Genomic DNA, 23,745 nt, shown 5'->3' with positions numbered 1-23,745 from the left:
AGGAACACAAAATTATGTTATTTGCCACATCGCATAATTCAATTATTGGTAGCAAGCAGCCAAAATTGATTGAACTATCTACTCAAAACTTGATTTTGTAAACTTTTGGGGCATTTTGATTAGTTTTAACCAAGTTTTAACTAAATCCAACCTATTTCCAAGTAAACTTATTTAAGATTGTGTAATAGGTAGGAAGACGACATTTGCAAATAGAATATAGAGCTTAGTAGAGTTGTCAAAAGTAAGTCCAATCGAACCAGAGACTTTGCAAAAGCATCGAAACAATCTGTTTAAAACAAAAACGAATTGATTCTAGGAGAAGTGAAAATCAGATCATTTTTCGGACGTAGTACTTGCAGCTGCAATGACCCCTCCTTTATCTAATTTTCTACTCCTGAAAATGAGATCGCCTTATAACAAGTTGATACTCTTCTACTCAACTCATGATCAATTCATATGCTTTTTTCTGATCCAGATTATAAGACAAATTTTCAAATCATCAACGAACAATACTTTCCTCCTCTATTGAGTTAAAACGTTGCGTCGTTTGTTTAGATACCGAATAACAGTGACCCCCGATTACTACCCTGCGTTACACATTTGTCGGTCTTTGTCATTAAATTAAGCAATTAAAACTCCCTCCTCAATCACGAGAAAATATAAGACAAGAGTTATTCAATTTTCCAGCATTACATTTATTCTTTTCAATAGAGTTCTATGCTAGTTGATCATTTCTTCTTTTTATTATTACGATGCATAGTACAATTCGATAAGTTTTTCAATTCAATTTAGATTTCGATATCTGTCTACGACTATCGACAATATGTACAGCAAACAGTTGGTAGGTAGTCATCCTATAATATGTGAGCGAAATACCCATAAGACCAACCAAAACTTTTAAGTGGTTAAGAACGATTAAGCTTAATAGTTTTTGTGTGTATTCCTTCGCCGTTCAGCGGATACCGAATAACTATCTTCTATGTACAGTTTTGAATAGCTTCTCACTGAATAGCGTTCTCCTATGCACTACACGTTTTAGGGTTGCTTTAAAACCGTTTGAGTTGTTGTCACAAATTTACATGCTTTTTGCTTTGCTTTTTCCTTACAAACTAACAGTAATAATTAAATTCAATAATAATAAGTTACAATATAAAAATCAGAAATTGAAACGTTCTTGCGCTAGCGAGTAGGGTAAAAATTTACACACATCGAGTTTGGTTCGAAACCCCTGCTGCAAGGTTTCCTAGTCCGAGTCCTCCTCGCTGTCAGGTCACGTAACGTTAATCTCCTCATCGGAATCGTCCGAGTTGGAATCGTAATCGTCAAAGTACATCCCGACCGCCGACATGTTATCCGACGACGAACAGCTGTTCGATCGATTGTTGAATGTCATTCCACCGGCTGTGGTGGCACCTCCACCGCCCAGCAGCAGCTCACGATCACGATCGGAACTACCGTGGTAGAAGTTGTTCATCATCGGTGGTCTGGGTTGGTGCTGCTGCTGGTTCTGCTGGTGCTGCTGTTGTTGCTGTTGCTGCTGCTGCTGGTGACTTCCATCGTCGAACTCATATTTGAACTCCACCCCAATGTTTGGTGCTTTGACGAGATCGAATTTTGGCTTGAAATTGATTAGCGCAGCAGTTTTCGCGGCGGTAATACTTCCGACTATAGTCGGTGGCTTGATCGATTGCGGCGAAAGCTGAGGAGACGATTGTTGTTGTTGTTGAGATTGTGACTGTTGCTGTTGTTGCTGCGTGTCTGATATGGTCGGCGGTGGAGAAGTAGGCGGTGACAGTGAATGAGATCGATCACCGCGAGCATCCGACAGGTCCGGGTTGGGGTTGTTTTTGTTCGGAAGCGTCTGATCGCGGGAACCTCCACTGGCTAGCAGCTCACGTTCCTTCGAGTTGCGCCATTTCATGCGGCGATTTTGAAACCAGATTTTAACCTGCAAAATAAATGAGAATTTTTATTAGATAACAAATCGAATTGAAGTTGTTGATTGTAGATTAGAATGCAATGTGGACCGTGAACCTCCACTAATGTGACCTTCTTTTCTATGTGAACTTTATGTGAACCTAAATTAATCGTTTTAGTCAAAACTGCCGAATAAATTCTTTATTTTCTACAATCTGGACGTTGAAAATTCGTTCTTAAAACGTTTGTTTTCGTTAAATCACAGAGTCATGCACTCCCTCCGCATATTCATTTCAAATTTATTACTGGTTGGGAATGTCGATCATAGATGGTGCTATGGCTTAGGCAAAATGTGCGTGACGAAAATTTTCAATTTCTTGTCTGTTTGTCTGTGATTGATAGCGTGCCCACATTGCTCATATGTGAAAATTAGTAGAGTTACCACATAGTCTGATTAAAAATGAATTCGCCTAATTCACATTACCGGCTCTTCAGCTAACAAAATGGCATCAACCAAGGCACACGCATCGCGAAAATCTGAACTCCTACTTGCGAGTCGAGTTAGTGAAATCGTTGAAAGTGGTCAAATCATCTAGAGATTGTACTCAGAAAAAATGCTACACTTTCTTTTGTGTGTAACTGTTTATTGCATGGGCAAAATTAATGAAATTTTGGGTAAAGCTAGTTTAGAATATAACTTAGAATGTGCAAAATTTCGTCAAAATCTGTCAGTGGTTATCGAAACGGCTTCCAAGCAAGAAGTGCTTCGACAAAAAAATGGAATCCAGGCGTGTCGTGGAAAATCCAGGCCAGTCCCACAGTTGGGTTGCGAAATAGTGGGGAATCGACCATTCGACCGTGTTCTGTGTGATAAAATCGTTCAAAAAGACCCAGACAATCCAGCGGCGAGCTGAGCTGGCAGCGGAAGAAAAGCGAAGACGACCGACACCGAGATGGCAAGGAAGTTGAGAGGAGGGATTACTTCGAGCACATTCCGAACTTCTCGGCCCGGGACGATGCCACGTAAATCAATTCTTCCGTCTAGTTCGTCCAGCAGACGATTAAATCGGACGCTAAGGAGATCCCTGGGCTGAATGTTCCGGACAAGTTCCGGAAGAAGAAGGTCAAATTTGCTAAGAAGTATTTGGTTGTGTCAGGCGATATTTGGGAGCGGCAAGTTCAGCAAGCTACTCATAACGACCGGCAACCATCAACGGCCAAATATATAAAGAAAAATACTGTACAAATCGCTAATTAGACCGCTTGTCCTCTACTGGCACGAAACGTGGACACTGCTAGAAGAGAACCTACGAGCACTCGGAGTTTTTGAACGGCGGGTGCTACGAACCATCGTTGGCGGAGTGCAAGAAAACGGTGTACGGAGGCGAAGAATGAACCACGAGCTCGCGCGTCTCTACGGCGAACCGAGTATTCAGAAAGTGGTTAAACCCGGACGGATACGTTGGGCAGGACATGTTGCTAGAATGCCGGACAACTATCCTGCAAAATTGGTTGTCGCATCGAATCCGGTGGGAACAAGACGAAGAGGGACAGCAAGCGAGGGGGCAAGACCAGGTGGAACATTGCACATTGTATAGAATTACGTGTTATTTCACAATACAAAATATTGTAGCGTGTGTTGCATGCATGTAGACCTATTAATTACATTTGACTTAATGGAAAAATGGTTTGGCTATTTATGTTTTATTTAATGGAAAAATATATGTGATTTTTATTACGAGTTAATTAATTTATATGCATTTCAGTTTATGCAGAATGTGAGATTCATTTTTTCGTTCTGTGTATAATATGTCAAACTAAGTGAAGATTTTTCGTCACTAATAAGTTTTGCTACGACTATTTCTTAGCTTGAGTCGTTAAAAAAGAACATAGAAACATAAAATCATTCAATTCATTCTCTTCCTGTCCACTAACAGCAGGCATATATCTTGAAAGAATAAAAATCAATAAAAGCCAGATATTCTTCGTCCTCCGATTCACACGTTGTTCGCATTCGCCGAGCCTTCTCCCTTTCTCTCAAACCGTAATGCGAGCAACTCTGTTAGAAGATCGAATGTTGCATTGTGTCGTTTTGTACCGGGGTTAAGTGAATGAAACATAACCTTCAGTAAACATTCGAACAATTTTGAACAATTGATTTCCTATGTTGTCGAAAACCACCCGAACAAGGAAACAGTAACAAATCATTCCGAAACGCGATCCGGTTGCGAAACTAGTCAGCTGCTTTGGAACGGCAATTTTTGGCCATCCGAAAAACCCACTTGTGACTCACTTTCCAGAATATCCACCGAATCGCCACAATAAAGTGCACCCACAGCAAATTCACATTCTAACCATTCAAATCATTGTTCGATAAAGCAAACATGTCCCAAGAAAGCAAACTCAAATCATTCGACGAAATCGGAAACCTTCGGACTACGCAGATTCTATACGATGTTTGTTAAGCCGCCGCTTGTTTGTCTGGCTGCGACAAGGGACTAAACGAATCGATAATTAAACCTACAAACAGTCGGTGCTTCGTTCAGTGTTTCCGGTTCATCTTCTTGACGTAAATTGGCGTAGTGGAGAAAAAAACTTCACATAGAACTTCACCGGCGGCGGCGGCGGCGTCGTCAGGCTCATCTCCTAAAAATATTAGCGCAAATTGATTCTATTAAGTGACCGGCGCGGCGAGGCATCAGCAGCAGCATCCAGGTGTGACTGCCGGACCGGACTCGAAGCGTGTGACGGATGACTGTAATAGGAAACCAGCATCATCATCGGCGCGGTTTGTCCAGACGGTTTGACTGCCGCTGCTCCGACGACTTCCGAAGCTGGTGGGCGGTTTTTGTGTGTCAACGAACACCCATTAGCATCTCAATAATCGATGCCGAATGAACTGGAGAGGAGACAATGGACAAGAGAAAAATCCGTTTCCGATGACAGCTTGTTGAGGGCCCAACTCATCGGTATTGCTGCCTGCGGCAGCCGCCAGTCGGAAGAAATGATCAATCAATTTTCATTATTCTACGGTTGCATTTTTTGCACTTTTTTCTGTTCGGTGTGTCTAATTAGGCATGGTGTGTAATGAAGTTCTTGCATCAGGGGTAACAAATGTCGTTCTAGGGGTAGAACCAATCAGTTCAGTTGATGGATTGAATTTTGACACAATTTTATGTTTTGTTGTCGAAGAATGGAGATAAACCGATGGCATTCAATTTCACCCAAGTTAGCAGCTCGTAACCAAAACTAATTGCGACTGCTGAGAAAAAAGGTGGTTTAATCGTACGCTTGTCTAAAATTATCCATCCGTGGTAAAACGTTGAACATTGAATTATTTATTTTTATCACTGTTTCAACACTATTTTAAGCAATAATGTGCCACTTAAAGTAAATTGACTTTAATCTATTAAATTTAATGCAAAACTTGCTTTATACTTCAGACTAATTATAATTCCTAACTATAAATGGTAGTTTTCAGATTGCCATTCACCGATATTTTTCTGTTTGACCACAAATTCGAATACAGGATTAATATGACAAGTTGTTAAATGTGATAAACAATCAAAAGATTATAAAACATACACAAAGCAGCCACCTGGCGTAGCCAAAAAAAATCTCCACATCTTAAGGTTATCAACATTCTGCACGCGACCACTCGAGCCGCCGCTAGGCCACCAGCAAATCCTCTCTGCATTGAAGAACCGACAAACGCAAATCGGCACCCCGCCGCGCCGGCCCACCGGAGGAAACTATGAGCGTGCTAACAGGCAGCATATTCTTTCACTTCACGGTAAATGCATATCACCTCACACCCTTTGCCCATTGCATCGGCTGGCAGGGAGACGAATGATAATAATGCCAAACATATTTATTTGGCAGCGAGCATCCTACGCGCGTACGTTCGTACGACGACGGGCTTTCGTTGAAGGATGCGGTTTAACGCCCTGGGGTTGACTTTCCACCCTGCCATCCTGGTGCATGCCGGCGGAACGGGGGTGGATCTACGGTTCACCTTCAGTATTCCCCCTGCCCGCCGCCGCCCGTCAGCAGCCCGAAGCATGTTTATTTATTTGTTTGCGAATGTAAATTAATGATCGTTGAGGGATTTGCTTTTATGGATTCCAAACAACGTGGTGCGAAGAAAGATGTTCTTTGTCGATTGGATTAGAGCTGATTAGATGACGATGATAAGTATAGAAAAGCACTCGAGTGGAACCACAGTCGGAAAATCTCGGTGGGAAAATTGAACTTTATTGAAATGAATATTTCAAGATGGTCAAAGTTTAGTAAATTTAGATGGTCAAAAAATAATCTGAATAAACTGAAACTATTAAAATTATGACCCTTAAAGATTCCACCTACAGCTGATGAACAGTCACATATATTGTAACACGATTTGACTTATAAATTGCCGCTTCAGATGACACAAGCAGAGTTCACATCTTTGTCAGGCAGGCAGACAGAAGTCGGATGATGGAAACAATTTGCTGCCGGTCGTTCCCACAAATAATTGTCGCACGCGTGGCCGTACCGTGTCTGGCGATGACACCCCATTTGTTCAGACGGAATGCATCGTCACAATTTTGTTCGCTTTAAATTATCGTCCTGTAAAGTCGTCCTTGTTCTCAGCAAGGCTGCTGGCTTAGGTACAGCACAGACGGTCGTCGGTAATCGGCAACAAAACACAGAACCAGACGGTTGGACGCGGTGCTGGTCCTGGTGGCGTGCAGGAACTTTCGTTTTCTCTCGTAATGCAATCTGAGACCGAGAGTGTTTAGTTTGTTGCGATGTTTCCTCTGTGTGTGGCAATAAAAAGGTACTCACACTGCCCACCAGAGGACCCAGTGAAGTTGACAATGAAACGGAAAGTGTGGATTCCTGCGGATTTTTTTTTCTTCACTTCATATTTAGCACTCATGCATCCCAGTATGGCATTTGGCAATGATACTTTGTGCAGCGTTCTGCAAGGTGATAATATATTTAACACCTGCCTAAAATTGCTTCTCTTAGCGAGCAAAATATTGACCAAATATAGTTAATTGTACATAGCCTGCATACCGACAAGAACGATAACGGCCAGCGGTGCATTAACTTTGCAGCTTCCCGAGACTTGGTGATCAAAACTCAGAAGCACTTTTTTTCCTCAAAGATCGTATCCAGTACCAACGCTCCCTACGGGGTGCGGTCCCTGTGCGCTCAAAACTATCGACGGTTTATACCTAGCGCCGAAGCTGCCCTTCTCGGTTAAACATTCGGCAATTAGACAACTCAAGAATTTCGAGGGACAATTTGGCCAAGTATCGACCAGCGCGGAATAAGTTGACCACGATTCTAAGGATGAAAAAGCGCTAGAAGGAAGACAGAGATTGTGAAAAGCTAGAACAACTACACTATTAACGTGGGACACAACACATATCGTGCTTACAAACTGATATATGTAGGGTCGAGGAGGAAAACCTGGTCACAAACGAACATGAGGTGGTCGATAGGTGGAAGCAATTTTTCGATGAGCATCTCAACGGCAATATAACAGAAGGAGACGCATCGGAAGTTGACTTAGGCGATACAAACGATAACTCCGTGCCGGCTCTCGAGCTCGAAGCGATCCGGCATGAAAAATAATAAAGCCGCCGGAGAGGACCGACTCTCGGCAGAAATGTACAAAAAAGCCTAAGAACCCCTAGCACCGGAAATTCACTGGGTAATTTCAAGGATTTGGGAGGAAGCGAAACTGACGGAGCTGTGGATGGAAGGTGTAATCTGTCTTATCTACAAAAAGGGTGACCGGCTAGACTGCTGTAACAACCGCGGCATTACGCTGGTCAACACCTAAAAGGTGCTCTCCCAGATTTTGTAGCATCGTCTATCCCCAATAGCAAAGGAATTCGAAGGACAGTATAAGGCCAGTTTTATGGAAACCCGCGCTACTACGAATCAAATTTTTACTCTCCGATAAATCCTCAGAAATATTGGGAGTACAAGGTGCCCACGCATCTTATTTTTGTGGATTTCAGAGCAGCATACGATACAGTTGAACGCAAACAGCTATGGCAGATAACACACGACTACGGTTTTCCGGACAAACTGACGCGGCTGATTAAAGCTACCTTGGAGCGGTGGAAGTGCTACGTGCGCATTTCGGGAGCAGTCTCGAGTTCTTTCGTATCCCGGCAAGGGGATGGACTGTCTTGTATGATCCAACGAGTGGGCATCAAAACGAGTACGGAACGAACTACAGCAAGAGTAACCAACTCCTAGCGTTTGCAGACGACCTCGACATTATTATTAGAAACCTTTGGACGGCGAAGGCAATCTACCGCAGATTAAAAACGGAGGCTAGGGGAGTTGGGTAACAAATGAATGCGTCGATAACCAAATATATGGTAGGGAGAGGCTCCAGAGAAAATACCGTTCGCCGCCGACGGACAGTGACTATTGCCGGCGATGAACTGGAAGTGGTTGATGAGTTCAAATCTTTGGTAAGGAACAAGGAGATCCAACGACGCATTCAAGCTGGAAATCGAACCTAATTTTCCCTCCACAAGACGATTCGATCATGAAGTATACGTCGCCACACAAAGCTGACGATGTACAAAACGCTATTCGGAGCGACAGTCCTCTACGGACTGGACACTGTAACTTTGCTAAGACATACATGCACTTGCCGTATTTGAATGAAAGGTACTTCGAGAGATTCGTGTCCTTGGCGGCGTAGGCTCTCTACTGGTAGAAGTTACAAACAAGTGCCCATGCTCTATAGAATGCTCAAATAAGCAGCATATGCTTGCGAATTTAAAAAAAAAATCTATTTCATTCACTCATAAATATTGAACTGTTAAACACAGTTCTTGACTTGGACACAGAACTGTTGATCTGTTTGGTTACAGAACATCTACCAGAGGAGTGGAAGGATGGGATTATCTGCACAATCTGTAAGAAAAGCACCAAAATGGGCTACGAGAATGATTGCGCGATCACCCTTCTCCATTGACGTAACTAGGGGGGGGCTAGGGCCCCCCCCCCCTAGGAGACATTTAGCCCCCCCTAGAAAAATTAGGCTAGATTTTTAAATTTAAGAAAAAACTATAGTTAGATAACTTTACATAATAAAAACTTGGGAGTAATTTTTATATGCATCACAACTTAAAGTTCCCATGCATCAATGTGCATTTAATTTGAATATGCCAAGGAAATAAAATGGTCGAAAAAATGCCGGGGGCTATAGCCCCCCTAGAAATGAGCGCTAGTTCCGCCAATGCCCTTCTCAACATCGTCTATAAAGGGCTCTCCCAAATCATTTTAGATTTGGATCATTTTCTGCCGATTCTCACCAATTTGTCTGAATTTATCACTTCGTTGTAGGATGGTCAGTGAGGGACCAAACATTTTCTCTGCGGCAAATCCTTCAAAAAGTCCTCGGCTACACGAGTTGCATGCACAATTTTTTCCATTGATTTCAAAGCTGCACACTTAAAAAAAAGCGCCGTAGTCGGCTAAATTTTGCCGAAATTTGGACAGCCGAGCGTTCGGTAAAAATTTCGGTTTTGCAAATCGACGTTTACGGATCTTTACTAACGTTTGGCATCATAAAAAATTTTGCCGAACGCTCGGCTGTCCAAATCTCGGCAAAATTTAGCCGACTTCGGCGCTTTTTTTAAGTGTGTGCATAAGATACCGTCGATCGTAAAGATGGCAAATCATGGACAGGAATTGGAAACAGCTTTTTCAGAAAACAGATCAAACTGATTAAGACTACGTTGAACGGTACGCAGTGTTGTGTCAGATTTCGGGTAGATTGTCGTTTTCGCTCGAATTCCGCAGAGGACTTTGTCAATGCGATGGTCTCTCACGTTAGCCGTCCAAACGTCCAAAACAAAGTACAAACACGCCGACGGAACCGAGGTTGACCGACGCCGCTTCAGCAGTAGTATAATTTATTGTTAGATTTAGTATAATGGTTGATGGCGATGACAACAGTGATACCAGATCTACGGATTTCGGAATGCTTTAAGGACTAATATCTCATAGATTTTCATAAATTTTACGAAACAATGTTGAAAGTTTAATTTACTTACTAAAACCACATGCAGTGAATAATATCCCGAAAAACCTAACTTTATTCTTTCTGAGAGAAAAAAATCTTTGTTACGCGATAAATAACATCTGTTTAAGCCTTCAGCAAGAGATAAAAATGTGACAAAAACACAAATAAAAGACAACAAAGAGACAGCGAGAAGACTGCGGAGTAATTATCGATGAAACAGGGCTACTACTGACACAAGGTTTTCAAATATTGGAACTATTGCGCTTAATTGGTTGAAAATGGTTAAAAAATAAGAATTACACTTTTACTACCTCGAAATAGTGGACCCCTCGTTCACCAAGGGGCCTAAAAGGTTAAAAAAAAATTGAACTTTGAGCAAACCTTGAGATCTATATCATGTGTTATTTCATAAATTTGCCATGAAACAACTAACAAATGACCGGGTTCTGTAAAGAAAAAGAACAGGGCTTTCAAATGGAGTAAAAATTTTTTGGCGACCATCTTGGATTTGGTCGCCATATTGGATTTTATAGAAAAAATCACCATTTTCACCATGAGCCCCTCAACCGATTTGAATTTCATAACCACCATCGAAAAGCAGAGAAAAAATGCTATAAGAAACATTCTTCAAGTTAGGTGTGCAATGGCATTAACTGAATAAAACAATTAATTTTCTGTAGCAAGATATTCCATTATGTGAGAGTTGTAAACCTTGATACAGATAATTAATTGTTTCGTTTATTTAATGCCACTACACATGTAATTTGATGAATGTTTTTTGTAGCATTTTTTCTCAGCTTTCTGATGGTGTTCTTAAAATTAAAATCGGTTGGGGAGATCATGACGAAAACGGCAATTTTTTGATAAAATCCAATATAGCGACCAAATCCAAGATGGCCGCCAAAAATTTTTTTACTTCATTTGAAAGCCCTCTTCTTCTTCTTTATAGAACCGGGCCGTTCGTTAGTGGTTTCATTGCAGATTTATGAAATATCACATGATATAGATCTCAAGGTTTGCTCAAAATTCAACTTATTTTGAAAATGTTAGGCCTCTTGGCGAACGTGGGGTCCACTATTTCGAGGTATCAAAAGTGTAATTCTAATTTTTAACCATTTTCAACCAATTAAGCGTAAAAGTTCCAATATTTGAAGACCTCGTTTAAGTAGTGACCCCGTTTCAGCGATAATTACTCAGCGGTAAGATGACAAATATGTGATGAAAAGATTATGGAATAGAGATAATAAGATTGCAAAAATACGACAGAAAGTTGGTGAAACGCGAAAAGACGATGAAAATAATGTGAAAATACGATGAAAAGACGCCGAAACAGCGACAAAAAACGGCAAAGTGACGTTTAAAATGCGTCAAACAAACGATAGAACATGCAAAGCGGACGATGAATAGATGCGATTATACGTCAGAAAGACGATGAAAGAGGAACGAAAAGACGAGTAAAAGACAACATGCTCGCTATCTTGACAATAAACAGGACGAAAAATGATGAACAGATGACAAAACACGACAAGAAACTGTCAAAAACAATCGACCAAAACTGCTAAAGACAGACATCAAAAACGACGAAATTACAAGTGAAAAAGACTATGAAGAGATCACAAAAAAACGACGAGAAAATGCAACAAAGGGATGACAAAAAACGGCGAAAAGGCAACGATAATCTGATGAACGAACAACATCTTATCGACGAAAAGATGGCGAAAGAACGATAAAAAGACAGTAAATTAACAACAAAAAGACTACGAAGCGGCAGTGAATAGACGGCGAAAATACAACGGCAAAAGGATGGCGAATATAGGTAAGTCAGAAAGATGTCGAAAAACGCCGAAAAAACGATTAAAAATGCCAAGAAAAAAAACAATACAATACGACGATGTGACTAAAAATGAATGCAGAATATGAAATGAAGAAACAATAAACAAAAAGTAAAACCACGATAAGAAATACCAAAAAATGAAAGTATATTAAATTACCTTGTCTTTGACTCATCCTTTTTTTAAAATTCGAACGCACAACAAAATGGCGGACATTCAAACATAAAAGTCAGTTTTTTAGTCCAAAAATTGACTTTAAACGTTTCTAAAAAATACATCAATTGCAATATCGAAAAAGGATGAGTCAAAGACAAGATAATTTTATAAGGTTTCAAACAAAAAAGAAGCAAGTGAATTGCTTGAGCCGTTCTAGAGATATTTATTGTACCGACTTTGAAGACCTGGTTTCGAGAAAAACGGCGTTGAAGATTTTATTCGCTGTGTAATCGCTCCAGACATGCGCGGTACAAATAGCTATAACTTTGTCATTATTTTAAATTCATCGAAGCAGTTTCAAACACATATGCTCAAAATGTTAATCTTTCGATATAATCAATAAAAAAATTCAATTTTTATAATTGAAGAAGTACTATGCCCCCTCAAAAAAAACAACAAAACAACGAGGGGCCAATCTCGCCTCTCACACCGCGGATTCGGGTTCAAATCCTAATTCCACTAATATCGCCTAGTCGTCCTAAGCTATTGAAGTAACTATAATCAAATTAAAAAAATAAACAGAATAAAAGCAAAAAGACAATGAAAAATTAAAAAGACGAATGAAAAATTAAAAAGGGGTATGCGTCCTTGAATAATTTAAAGAAAATTCGAAATATGTCATAAGCTGATTCAAATTAAAAAGGGATTAGTTTCCTACAGCAGTCCCCCGAATAAGACGGTGTAAGCCCACGGCGATTTCTTAGTTGTCCATTGATCAGTAAAGTTAATTTTTGGTACACTGTTAGTATCCGGTATAACCTAGTCAACTGTCAAAAATGAACTTGTTGGGGGGATTCCTATAGATCAAGAACAATACCTATGCGAAAAGATGCTGGATTTATTCGTGTTAAAAGGCTAGAGTAGTATCAGAAATAAATACATATTGAAATTGATTTACACTTTTAAGCAAAACTTACAAACAAATAACCATTAAATGAAGCACGAATTTCGGTTAAACTCTCATTAAAACTCTCATTGCAAATTTGATTAAATTTAACGTCTTCATTTTTCATTAAATTTAACGACGGAATTTTCTCCAACAAAACCTGGTATCGCTGGTGGACAATTACACCAGCCGTCAGATTGGTAGGAGTATTATTAGCAGCAGTCGTGAATATTATGAGATGTGTTTTTAATGTCGAACAGCATTCGGCAGAACGTAAAGATAAAGAGAGACAGTACATAACTTCTTAAGCGTTGCTTCAATTATCCTCTCTTACCCAATTTTCCACTCTTTTTCCATTACAAATCGTCCCATTCTGTTTGGATACTATCAACACAGACAAACAAATGAGACACTCGCATTAATTCCATTATCCATTCAAAAATCACTTATTTTTCAAAAAAGCATGTGTTACTCGAGTGTTGCTTCTAGTTTTCAGTATAAAACCGTTCAAATGTAAAAACCCTACAAATATAAATTACTTCGCAACATGCATAACCGAAGGTGCTAATGTGCAAGCAAAGTAAGTAGGACGATGGTTTTCAAAGGATTTTTTCTATGTGTCATATCAGTTCGTCAGCGCTATCAACACCTTTTCTTCATTACTTTCTCCTACCGTCCTCTCTGTCGATTGTTATAAAATATCAGTTATTTATAAAAATCATAAAAATCAGTCGCCGTGTGTTCGAATCTCGACTGAAAGAGTCAATAGAATCGTAGTACTAACCCTACAATTATCTTGTATATTACTAATAGTTGGATGCGAATCTGACGACTCGTTTAACCGAATCGCACAATGCCTGCCTTCGTTGGGAGTCTCCGTTTGAGCCAAGATGAATAATCCATGCAACTAAACGGCAATGATAAATGGAGCTACTTCTAACTATGTTCAATTCTGCCACTAAATGCTGTTATGAAATGCACATAACACAATCATAATATTATATTGAACATTTAAGATCATCAAGTTCTTGAAGACACGAACCTATGCAATTGACTGTAACGTTAAGAGAATTTGCATGTAAATTTTTCCGTATGCCTTATCAACAACAAATAATTTGAAACAAATTAAATCACACATCAACTCTCAACAAATCACATGCTCTCTCACGGATTGGACACAATTACCCCAGCTAGAACAATAGTTGTTTCGCCATTCAATCATTCAAACTTAGAGAACAATCGTTCAATTGATTTCCTTATTTTGAGAAACACTCGATGTACTTGTGGAGTGGAAAAAGAAAACTTTCGAAATAATTGCATTTTGATTCAATAAAACACTGCCTGCTTTCGCTGGAAAATATCCAGCCTCGCACATCCTTCCGGCCATCCGGCACTCGGGAAAAACTTTTTCCCGACCGCTTCGCCGATAGAAACTTTATTGAAAACGGAAGAATAAAAATTTAAACTCCCCCCTATTTTACCACCCATAACCACACTCGTTAGCACTTCTTTGGTCCCCTCTTTAGTGGTGGGCAAATGGCGATTCGATATAATGAGAATTTAACCTCCCCTCTTCGCTTGCACCACGCCGCACCACAGCACACCCCGTACCCCGCACACCAATCCAATCGAAAGGCGGTTGGAAAAGATGCGATGATAAGTTAATTGAAGATTAATCGCCTCCGAAGGCAAACTGCCATGACTGCCATGCCGGTTAGCTCAAATCAGCGAGAAAGTTTTTCCCTCGCCCCGCGCGCACGCCGCGGCAGTTGCAGTCTGGAAGTAATGATCCCTTCTGGAGAGCTGGTGATTTCACGGCTCATGAGCATCAATATATATATAAGCAGTTCGTTTCCTCCGGGCCATAAAAACTCCCCAGCGGATCGAATCCAGTCAACGAGGACGACGAAGGGAACGGCATGCAACCGACGGAACGACCGACCGACCGGAAAAGCGGCAAATATTCATTACGATCCCCGATAACATCAGATTAAATCATTTTCAAACTCTTGGTCCACAGAAGCGGAGAAAACATCAAAGTCGGAAAAATGTCAACTGCAGACGTCGGCGTCGTCGTCGTCGTCGTTTCCCGGGATTGGATTGCGTCCGCTGGGTGGGTGGTTGGTTGATTTTTTCCCTCTGTTCGCGCTCCGGTTGGGCGCAAGCACCGTGGAAGGCAATCGTTTCTTTATTTGTCATGTCGTACAATCTTGATTGTTTTGGTAACCGATTCGCTGGTGTTGGTGGTGGGGTTGGGTTAAAATCCGCTTTCACTCGATTCGATTTGAAAGGGCGTGCATAGCATAGCACAGCACAGCATTGCAACGGAGCGAATGACTGCCAGAAGATCGTCAAACCGAGGTGGGTCACGTTGATTTTTTTTCCTGTGCGGTACCGACTTCGGTTTTATGTTCTATTATGCCAATCCGATGATGGGAGGTCAACGCCGGCCGGTTGGCTGGTACTGCACTTGCTGTGGAATCGCTTTGTGTGCACCTAATAGCTTTTTCACTTTTTCTTCCACGTCGTTGCTAATTGATTATGCACTCATGTTTGAATGCTCGAATGGTTGACCGCCGCAGTCGCATAGCGCAGCGCAGCCGATTGGTTGAACGGACGAAAATTTGTGCCGTCAATGAACTGTGATTTGGAAGAACAAATTCCGATTTCATGGTAAAATGGTTCTATTGATGAAGTAGCTTGCAGAATTAGAGTTGTATAAATTCAATTGAATGGTAGATTTTTTCTTTAGACAAGTGCAAAGCCGTGGTTTGTGTGATGTAGTTTCGAGAGAATATTCAATTAATTTGTATGTCGCAAAACTTTTAGCAAGTCACTTTCGAATTATTATACTTCTTGATGGTGTTCCCACACTCTACTCTCTCACTGTTATTATAAACAAACTCGTATCCAGTGCAAATGTTCATTCATCAGCACAAGTATGCTGCTTGTTCGAACAATAGGAATAAACATTCTCCGGTAATCGCTCCTTCCTACACATTCCGAGCAGCGCAGTCCTTGTCAGAACAGAACTAATCCACCCCGAGGCAAGCACATGATTGAAATGATACGAACGGAAATCCAACCGTACGCGTACGGTACGTACGTCCATCCATAGGATCGGATCCCATTTCGATGGTTAGTTCCGACCTTCCGTTAGCAAAACGGAATCTGTTTCGGATATCTGTCCGTGATATAACAACTTAATCCTGTTTTACGAAATATTCAACCTCATTGCCTGGCATCTGTTTATCAGACCAGCGTCATAACTTTACCACTCTTTCGGCATTCAAATATTCAAAATGGAACATTTAGAAAATCCAGCGCAACATCCCAATCCTGCAATCGTAATAATATCTCTTTTCTCTGGCAATCCTGTCGGTGGCCATAAAATGTCTCACTTTTACAACGTTTCCACCGAACCGGAGCAGAGCCACAGGACTCATTGTGAATTGTGACATAAAATAGCAACTCTTTCGAAAGTGTCGTGCTGCAACACATTCTTTGCTCTCTTGGCAGAAACATTCATCGCCCACACATATTTAGTAGTGCCACGAACGAGCGAGGGGTTCGGGAAAATGACACTTCTGCTGCTGTCACCTTCTGTTGAATGCAATTACTCACAAACAGGCGTCGATTTTGCCACGACCGGAGAGTGGTGGTTCAAAAGGGCGGTGGGGAAACTGTGACTTCTTGCCAGGCCAGTGATGTGGGGTAATCCTAAATAGGGGTAGTTTGTTGTCTTCCTAGAATGAGCTGATGTGTCCGTGTAATTCGAATCGAACAGAATGTGTAAATGCAGAGGTTATCAATTGGTAAGATTTATAACTGACATCATTTGATGTGTGATTTAATTTGCTTTGAATCATTTATTGTTGCAAAAATATACAAATAAATAAATTTTATTTTGTAATCTTCATTCAAGTAATGCCACAGCAACATCACACCATCCTAGGTGCATTGGTTTAAATTTGTTTAGTTCCGAATATCACCATTGTAACCATTACATTGTAAAAATTGATGATTCTAATTACTATTTACATGGGTTGACACGCTTCAAACTGCTGTTTATAAAGAAAATCGTTTACTCGGATTCATGTTTTCGCCGTGAATATATTTGCAATCAAAGTTTTGCTTTTCGCATAAGACAAAATCGATCGTCCTGTTCTGTCAAATAATTTAAATAGTATAATTATGTCCTGCCGAAGCATTCGATGCTGCACCACATCCAAGCGTTTCAGAATACTACCGACGTCAATGCCATCACAATCTACTACCAGAACGTCAGAGGACTCCGATCGAAGGTTGACGAGCTGTTCGTCTCCGCATCGGAGACGGAACTCGTCGTAGTGGTTTTGACTAAAACCAGGCTAAAATTTAATTCTACAGCGTCCGTGTTTGATACGAACATCAGTATTAAACAGCTTTAGGTAAATATTGACTGTGGCTCATGAACTGTTCGCATTGGTGTCTCTCTGAGGATTCGATTTCATTGACCAAATTGAAAAGCCGATCGACACTATTTTGGTGATTTACTCCTTCTGTTTGGTGATTTCAACCAACTTGAGCTTACAGATGCAAGCGCAGTAATTTGGATCCTGTATCTGTGTCTGAGAATCTTCATTCTCACCTTCCAATTCAATATTCATTGACTGAATAGCTATTCTAGGTGTGAACAAAATGAACTATGTGACTTCATGACTGTGAACTTTGGAATGTTCAATAGTTCGTCTAGTCAATGCCTCAGTTAATGTCTCCAGCTTCACTGAAGATGCTTGGCCATACTGATTCTCGAACTTTTCGAAGCACATCTGATGTTTCACAAGGAATCAATCTTGGACCACTGCCTTCTTGTTTGTGATACCTTAACGATATAAATTTCAGGTGCAAAAAAAAGCAAAGCCTAGGTGCTACATTCCGTTATCAAAACTTGACCTTCTGTTTTTATACGACAGACTTCGCAGCCAGCTGTTAGGGTACAGAACAATTGCAGGACCAGTGGCTACGATCGTATTGACTCTAACAGCCTCTCCCAGCCGAAATTCGAACATACGACGACTGGCTTATTAGGCCAGCATCATACCCGGAGGCCAACAGGGAGGCTCAGATGCATAACAGCCACGTTTCAGGTGCATTACAGCCACGTAATCAATAAAGCGTATCAAAATCATAGCTTTATTATGCGAGTTGACAAGGAGTTCCATGAACCTGAGAGCTCTACGCTATACGTCTGTGCGCTCGACAGCTGCGCAGCTGCAGCAGTTTGGAGCCCTTATACCGAAGTCTGGTCCACTAGAATTTTAGCAAATCCATACAGCTTTCCCTATACGAAAGCCGTTTCAAGTTTCTGAATATAAAAACTTTGGCGAAAATGAGAAGTGATTTGCGGGCAGTATTTATTGCGTGCTTTGTTGTGAAAAGCGAAGGTGCGTGATGCTAGGCGTGCGAACGATAGGCATACGGACATTAAACATAATGGACGTTAGCTATAACGAACGATAGACAAAATGAATAATGTAAAATTTCGCTTTCCTTCGAATACACACTTGAGTCAATCATCACTGCGACATCGTATATATAAAAATAGATTTCTGTCTGTCTGTCGGGATGTTCCTTATAGAATCGAAAACTACTGAACCAATTGGCGTGAAAATTTGCATATAGAGGTTTTTGGGGCCAGGGAAGGTTCTTATGATGGTTAGAGACCCCTCCCCCCGCTAAGAGGGGGGGCTCCCATACAAATGAAGCACAAATTTCTGCATTACTCGAGAACTAATCAAACAAATGGAACCAAATTTGGCATGTGAAGTTTTTTGGAGTCAAGAATTTTTTTTCTATGGTGAATTAGGACCCCTCTCCACTTTAGGAGGGGGGGGGCTCCTATACAAATGAAATACAAATTTCCTCATAATTCGAGAACTAATCAATCAATTGGAACCATATTTGGCATGTGGGTTTTTTTGGGGGCAAGAATTTTTTCTATGATGAATTAAGACCCCTTACCTCTTTAGGAGGGGGGGGGGCCTCCCATACAAATGAAATACAAATTTCCTCATAACTCCAGATCTAATCAAGCAAATGGAACCAAATTTGGCATTTGGGGGGTTTTGGAGGCAGAATTTTTTTATGATGGTTTAAGACCCCTTACCTCTGTGGTAGGGGGATAAGGACTCATACAAATAAAACAGAAATTTTTGCGTAACTCAAAACCTAATCGAAGGCGAGAAATTTTAGACTCTTTCATAAAACATTAGTCCATAACAAGACCACCAAAAACTATCCATAGTAACATTAGATGATTCAGGGCGAGACGGACGGACCCCCTGTAGAGATCACCTTGTGACAAAGGTCATCCGAGATTCACGATTTATGTACAACACAGTTTAATTTGTGGCAATACGAAGTTTGTCGGGTCAGCTAGTAATAAAATGAAAACGGCCGCCCATTTAACATAAATACATTTCGCATAGTGCCGCTTGGCATAATGTCGTTTGCCATAAACACATAAAAATAACGGATAATTTGCCAGAAAAACACAGAAATCACATCTGTGTTTATTCGCTTTCCTAGGTCTATCGACTTTTGCTAGCTTTCCCTAGCCCTTGCACCGACTCTCCGAGGTGGTACCGAATGGCCGAATGACAAATAACCGAAATCCAAACAGCCGAATTAAATCCAATTTCAAATCTGATTTTAAGAGTAATTTCAAACCTAATTTCAAGTGCAATTTCAAGACCAATTTAATGTCCCATTTTAGGTCCGATTTTAAGTCTAATTTAATTCCAGTTTCGCCCAATTGACGCCGCATTTAAATGCCGGAGTTAAAATGCGACATCAATTGGACCTGAAATTGGATTTGAAATCGGAGGCGAAATTGTAATTAATTTAGATTTGAAATCGGACTTAAAATGGGACCTTGAATTGGTCTTAAAATTGCACTTGTAATTAGGTTTGAAATTGCTCTTATAATCAGATTTGAAATTGGATTTAAACGTAGTCTTGAAACATGAATTAAATGGGACATTAAATTGGACACAAAATTGGACTTCACGTTGAGGTTAAAATAGAAACTATATTAGACTTGAATTTGTCCTTAAAGTGGGTCATTGAATTGGAACTCAATTGAACTTGAGATTGGGATTGTAATTACACTTAAAATTAAATCTAAATTAAATTAGACGTGAAATCGGACTTAAAATGGGACATTAAATTGATCTTTAAATTACTCTTGAAATGGGATTGGAAATTGCACTTAAATCAGATTTGAAATTGGATTTAAACTCGGTGTTGAAACTGGAATTGAAGCATTTGCTTGAGAAACCTCACATGTGCTTTTGTCACAATTGTAGGAAAATAACAAAAAACGGCTTTTCTCGAAATATTTTCAACCCCAACTGAAAGGGATTTATGGAACCAACCTTTTTCCAGAATTTGAAAAAAGATGTCCCGATCCCGGAGGACTCAAAACTGATGAAAATTGACTCAAGTCAAAAGGCGCTTGTGGGGTTTCTCAAACAAACGATTCAATTAAATGGGACACGAAATTGTACTTCACATGGAGGTTGAAATAGGAATTATGTTAGACTTGAATTTATCCTCAATGTGGGACATTCAATTGTGCTGCAATTGAACTTGAAATTGGGTTTACAATTTTACTTAATTTAAATTAGATTTAAATTAAATTAGACGTGAAATCGAATTTAAAATGTGACATTAAATTGGTCTTGAAATTACACTAGAAATCGGGTTTGAAATTGCACTTAAAATGAAACTTGAAATTGAAATGAAATAAACTCGGTGTTGAAACAGGAATTAAATGGGACATTAAATCAGACCTCACATTGAGGTTAAAATAGGAATTATGTTAGACTTGAATTTCTCCTTAAAGTGGGACATTAAATTAGGTCTCAATTAAATTTGAAATTGCATTTAAAATTCAGCTTGAAATCAGTTGTGAAATTTTTTTTTTTTTTTTTGCTTAGATTATAGTCATTTTAACCAGTTTTGGGTCATTCGTGACTTCTGCGGGGTTGGCATTTGAACCCGGGTTCTCAGCGTGAAGAGGTGAAATTGAAATTAAATTAGATTCGGAATAGGGCTTAAAATGGGACATTAACTTGGATGCGAACGTGGACTTAAAATTGCTCTAGAAAATGGGTTTGAAATCGGAGTGGAAATTCGAATTAAATTAGACATGAAATCAAACATAAAATAGGACAATCATTTCATTTGTATGGGAGCCCCCCTCTTAGAAGGTGAAGGGGTCTCAGTACACCATAGAAAAAATTCTTACCTCCAAAAACACCCACATACCAAATTTGGTTCCTTTTACTTGATTAGTTCTCGAGTTATGAAGAAATTTGTATATTATTTGCATGAGAACCCCCCCCCCCACCCTCCTAAAGAGAGGAGGGGTCTCAATTCACGATAGAAAAAATTCTTGCCTTCTGAAATCCCCTCATGCCAAATTTGGTTCCATTTGCTTAATAAGTTCTAGAGTTATGAGAAAATTTGTATTTCATTTGTATGAGAGCCCCCCCCACTTAAAAGGGTAAGGGATCTCAGTACACAATAGAAAAAAAAACCTGCGTTCTGAACCCGCCATATGCCAAATTTGGTTCCATTTGCTGGAATAGTTCTCGAGTTTTGAGGAAATTTGTGTTTCATTTGTATGGGAGCCCCCCTTCTTACGCCCTCCTTAAAATTGCTCTCTTACGCCTTCATAAAATTGCTGGTCATTTTATCTATCCAACGACATATAAATTGTTCAGTTTCGTTTAGTAGTTTAGTAGTTATTAGCATTTGAAATCTTTCATTCAAACGTTACACTTCTATTTTCTTTTTCACAAAGTGCTACCCAGTCCCAGTATAGTAAACAAAGACGTAGTCCTACGTCAAAACGCTGTAGAAGATTACCTAGCTGACCGATCCTTTTCAAACTTTCAGACAATAAAATATAACCCATTAGTAAGTTTTGGGCATGTTTATTTTATTTACACCTTACGCTTAACTACACTCATAAGGTTCTGTACAACATCTGGCTGCATTGCGATTGCGATCACATGATCACATGAGTGTGACTCAAGAAACCATTTCCATACGTTGCCATGGGAATGATCCAAAAGATCGGAAAATGGGTTCCATATGAGCTGAACGAAAACCAGCGGGAAAACCGAAAAATCACATGTAAAATGCTGCTTGCCAGGTACAAAAGGAAATCATTTTTACATCGGATTGTCTGGCTGGCTATGAATAGTGAAATTATGTCCAGAATCCTAAGTTTCAAAGACGGAGCATCGGCTGCATAGCCAAGTCGCTATAGATTAAAAACATCACAAGGGTTGGATCTACCATGTGCTACTCAAGCCTGGCAAAACCATTAATACTGAACGATACGAATAACAAATCATCAGTTTGAATCTAGCCAAAACCGACCACTGACCAGAATAAAGAAAAAGGCAACACAAAACGATTTTGTTGCATGACAATGCTCCATCATACACTGATTTTGGAAATAATACCCTGAAGATGATTCAAAATGGGGATCGAAACGTTGGTGTAAAAGTAAAATTAACTTTTGAGGATCTGCGGCTGTACAGTCTAAAATCCTCAAAAAATACATCCCAGTCGATCTCAACAACAGTAAAATTAATGTGAGAGTAAAAATACTTTAATGAAAACCATATAAAACTATTTTAAAATAACGATAGCAACCCTACAAATTTGGAAGGCCTAAGCTAAAATCACATGTAGGTATGAGCAATTCTCGCGACAAAACATAGAGCTCCCATCACGTGCTTCACGACAGCAGCCATCGTCGGAAAAAGAATCAAGCAACGTGGATACACCGCCGCACCGATCACAACGAGACCAAGCAAATCGTCATCATCAACAACCATCATTGTGCCGTGCATGCAACCATTCTCTACGTCACACTGATGGTGATGGCTAGCTAGCAGGGGGAAGCGGAAAAGCGCTTGCGCATTATCCCCGATGGGAGGAAACTCTCGATGCGCTCAATTCCATCGTCGGTTCGCTCGATCTCTCCGGGGGACTCCATTTTCATTCATTTACAGCTACAGAAGTATGCTTCGAAGAAGTGTTAGTACCGAAATAAAAAAAAACCAAATCCATTCTTGCGAGTGGAATTTATTCAAACGATTTGCTTCCGAGAGGCGAACTGTGCTCCTCTGCACTAGTGATTTCGGTCGAATATTTTCCCATTCATTCCTCCAGTAGTGGCAGTAAATATAACAACTCATAACGTGGAGAAAAAAAAACCTCCAGACTATAACCGTACGATGTTCGAAGGGAAGTAAACTCACATCCATTTAGGTAATGGCTCTATATAAAAGCAAGGCGGAGCAATATTCTTTTATGTTTTTGCAGCTTGGCCTGTTTTTTTTTGCTTGACTCGACAGGGCTTAGGATGCGGAGAATGAAACCGATCGTTACTAACCGCCCATCCAGCGAGACGTTGGCTGTTTTTCTGGTTTTAGTTTACATAAGCTCCGTTGTTTGGACATAATCCCGTGTAGTTTCGACAATAAGGGGCTGATAACTATGCCATAAAATTCATGTCCTTTCCCATGTACCATACCTAGAAAGTACGGTGCGGTTTTCGCCTGGCAAAGAGAGTGATCCAATATTTATGTACCTCACTACTAGGATCACACTATTCACAGCGGAATTCAATTAGATGACAAAACAAGAAATCACAACAGGACTAGTGTAAACAGATGAATAAATCATTAGCAGACTGAGCCGTCACCGGCGGAGGTCCGTGGTTTCACCAAAAGTGAGGGTATTGTAATCTCTCTCGTTGCATGCACACTCTGTCTGTACCC

At 40.2% G+C, this 23,745-nt stretch overlaps 1 protein-coding gene across 1 annotated transcript in view; it reads right to left on the bottom strand.

Annotated features, from left to right (window-relative positions):
* Nucleotides 1-1,270: 1,270 nt before the first annotated feature.
* LOC128737687 (probable basic-leucine zipper transcription factor R) overlaps nucleotides 1,271-23,745 on the bottom strand; it is a 73,207-nt gene continuing 50,732 nt past the window's right edge. Inside the window, exon 5 of the mRNA XM_053832383.1 lies at nucleotides 1,271-1,948. Coding sequence (XP_053688358.1) covers nucleotides 1,271-1,948 — 678 coding nt within the window. The remainder of the gene's footprint in view (nucleotides 1,949-23,745) is intronic.

The sequence above is a fragment of the Sabethes cyaneus genome, chromosome 2, assembly GCF_943734655.1.
Source record: "Sabethes cyaneus chromosome 2, idSabCyanKW18_F2, whole genome shotgun sequence".
Taxonomy (NCBI): Eukaryota; Metazoa; Arthropoda; class Insecta; order Diptera; family Culicidae; genus Sabethes; species Sabethes cyaneus.
Note: the sequence above shows the minus strand (reverse complement) of the source record. Positions and strands in the feature narration are given on the sequence as shown.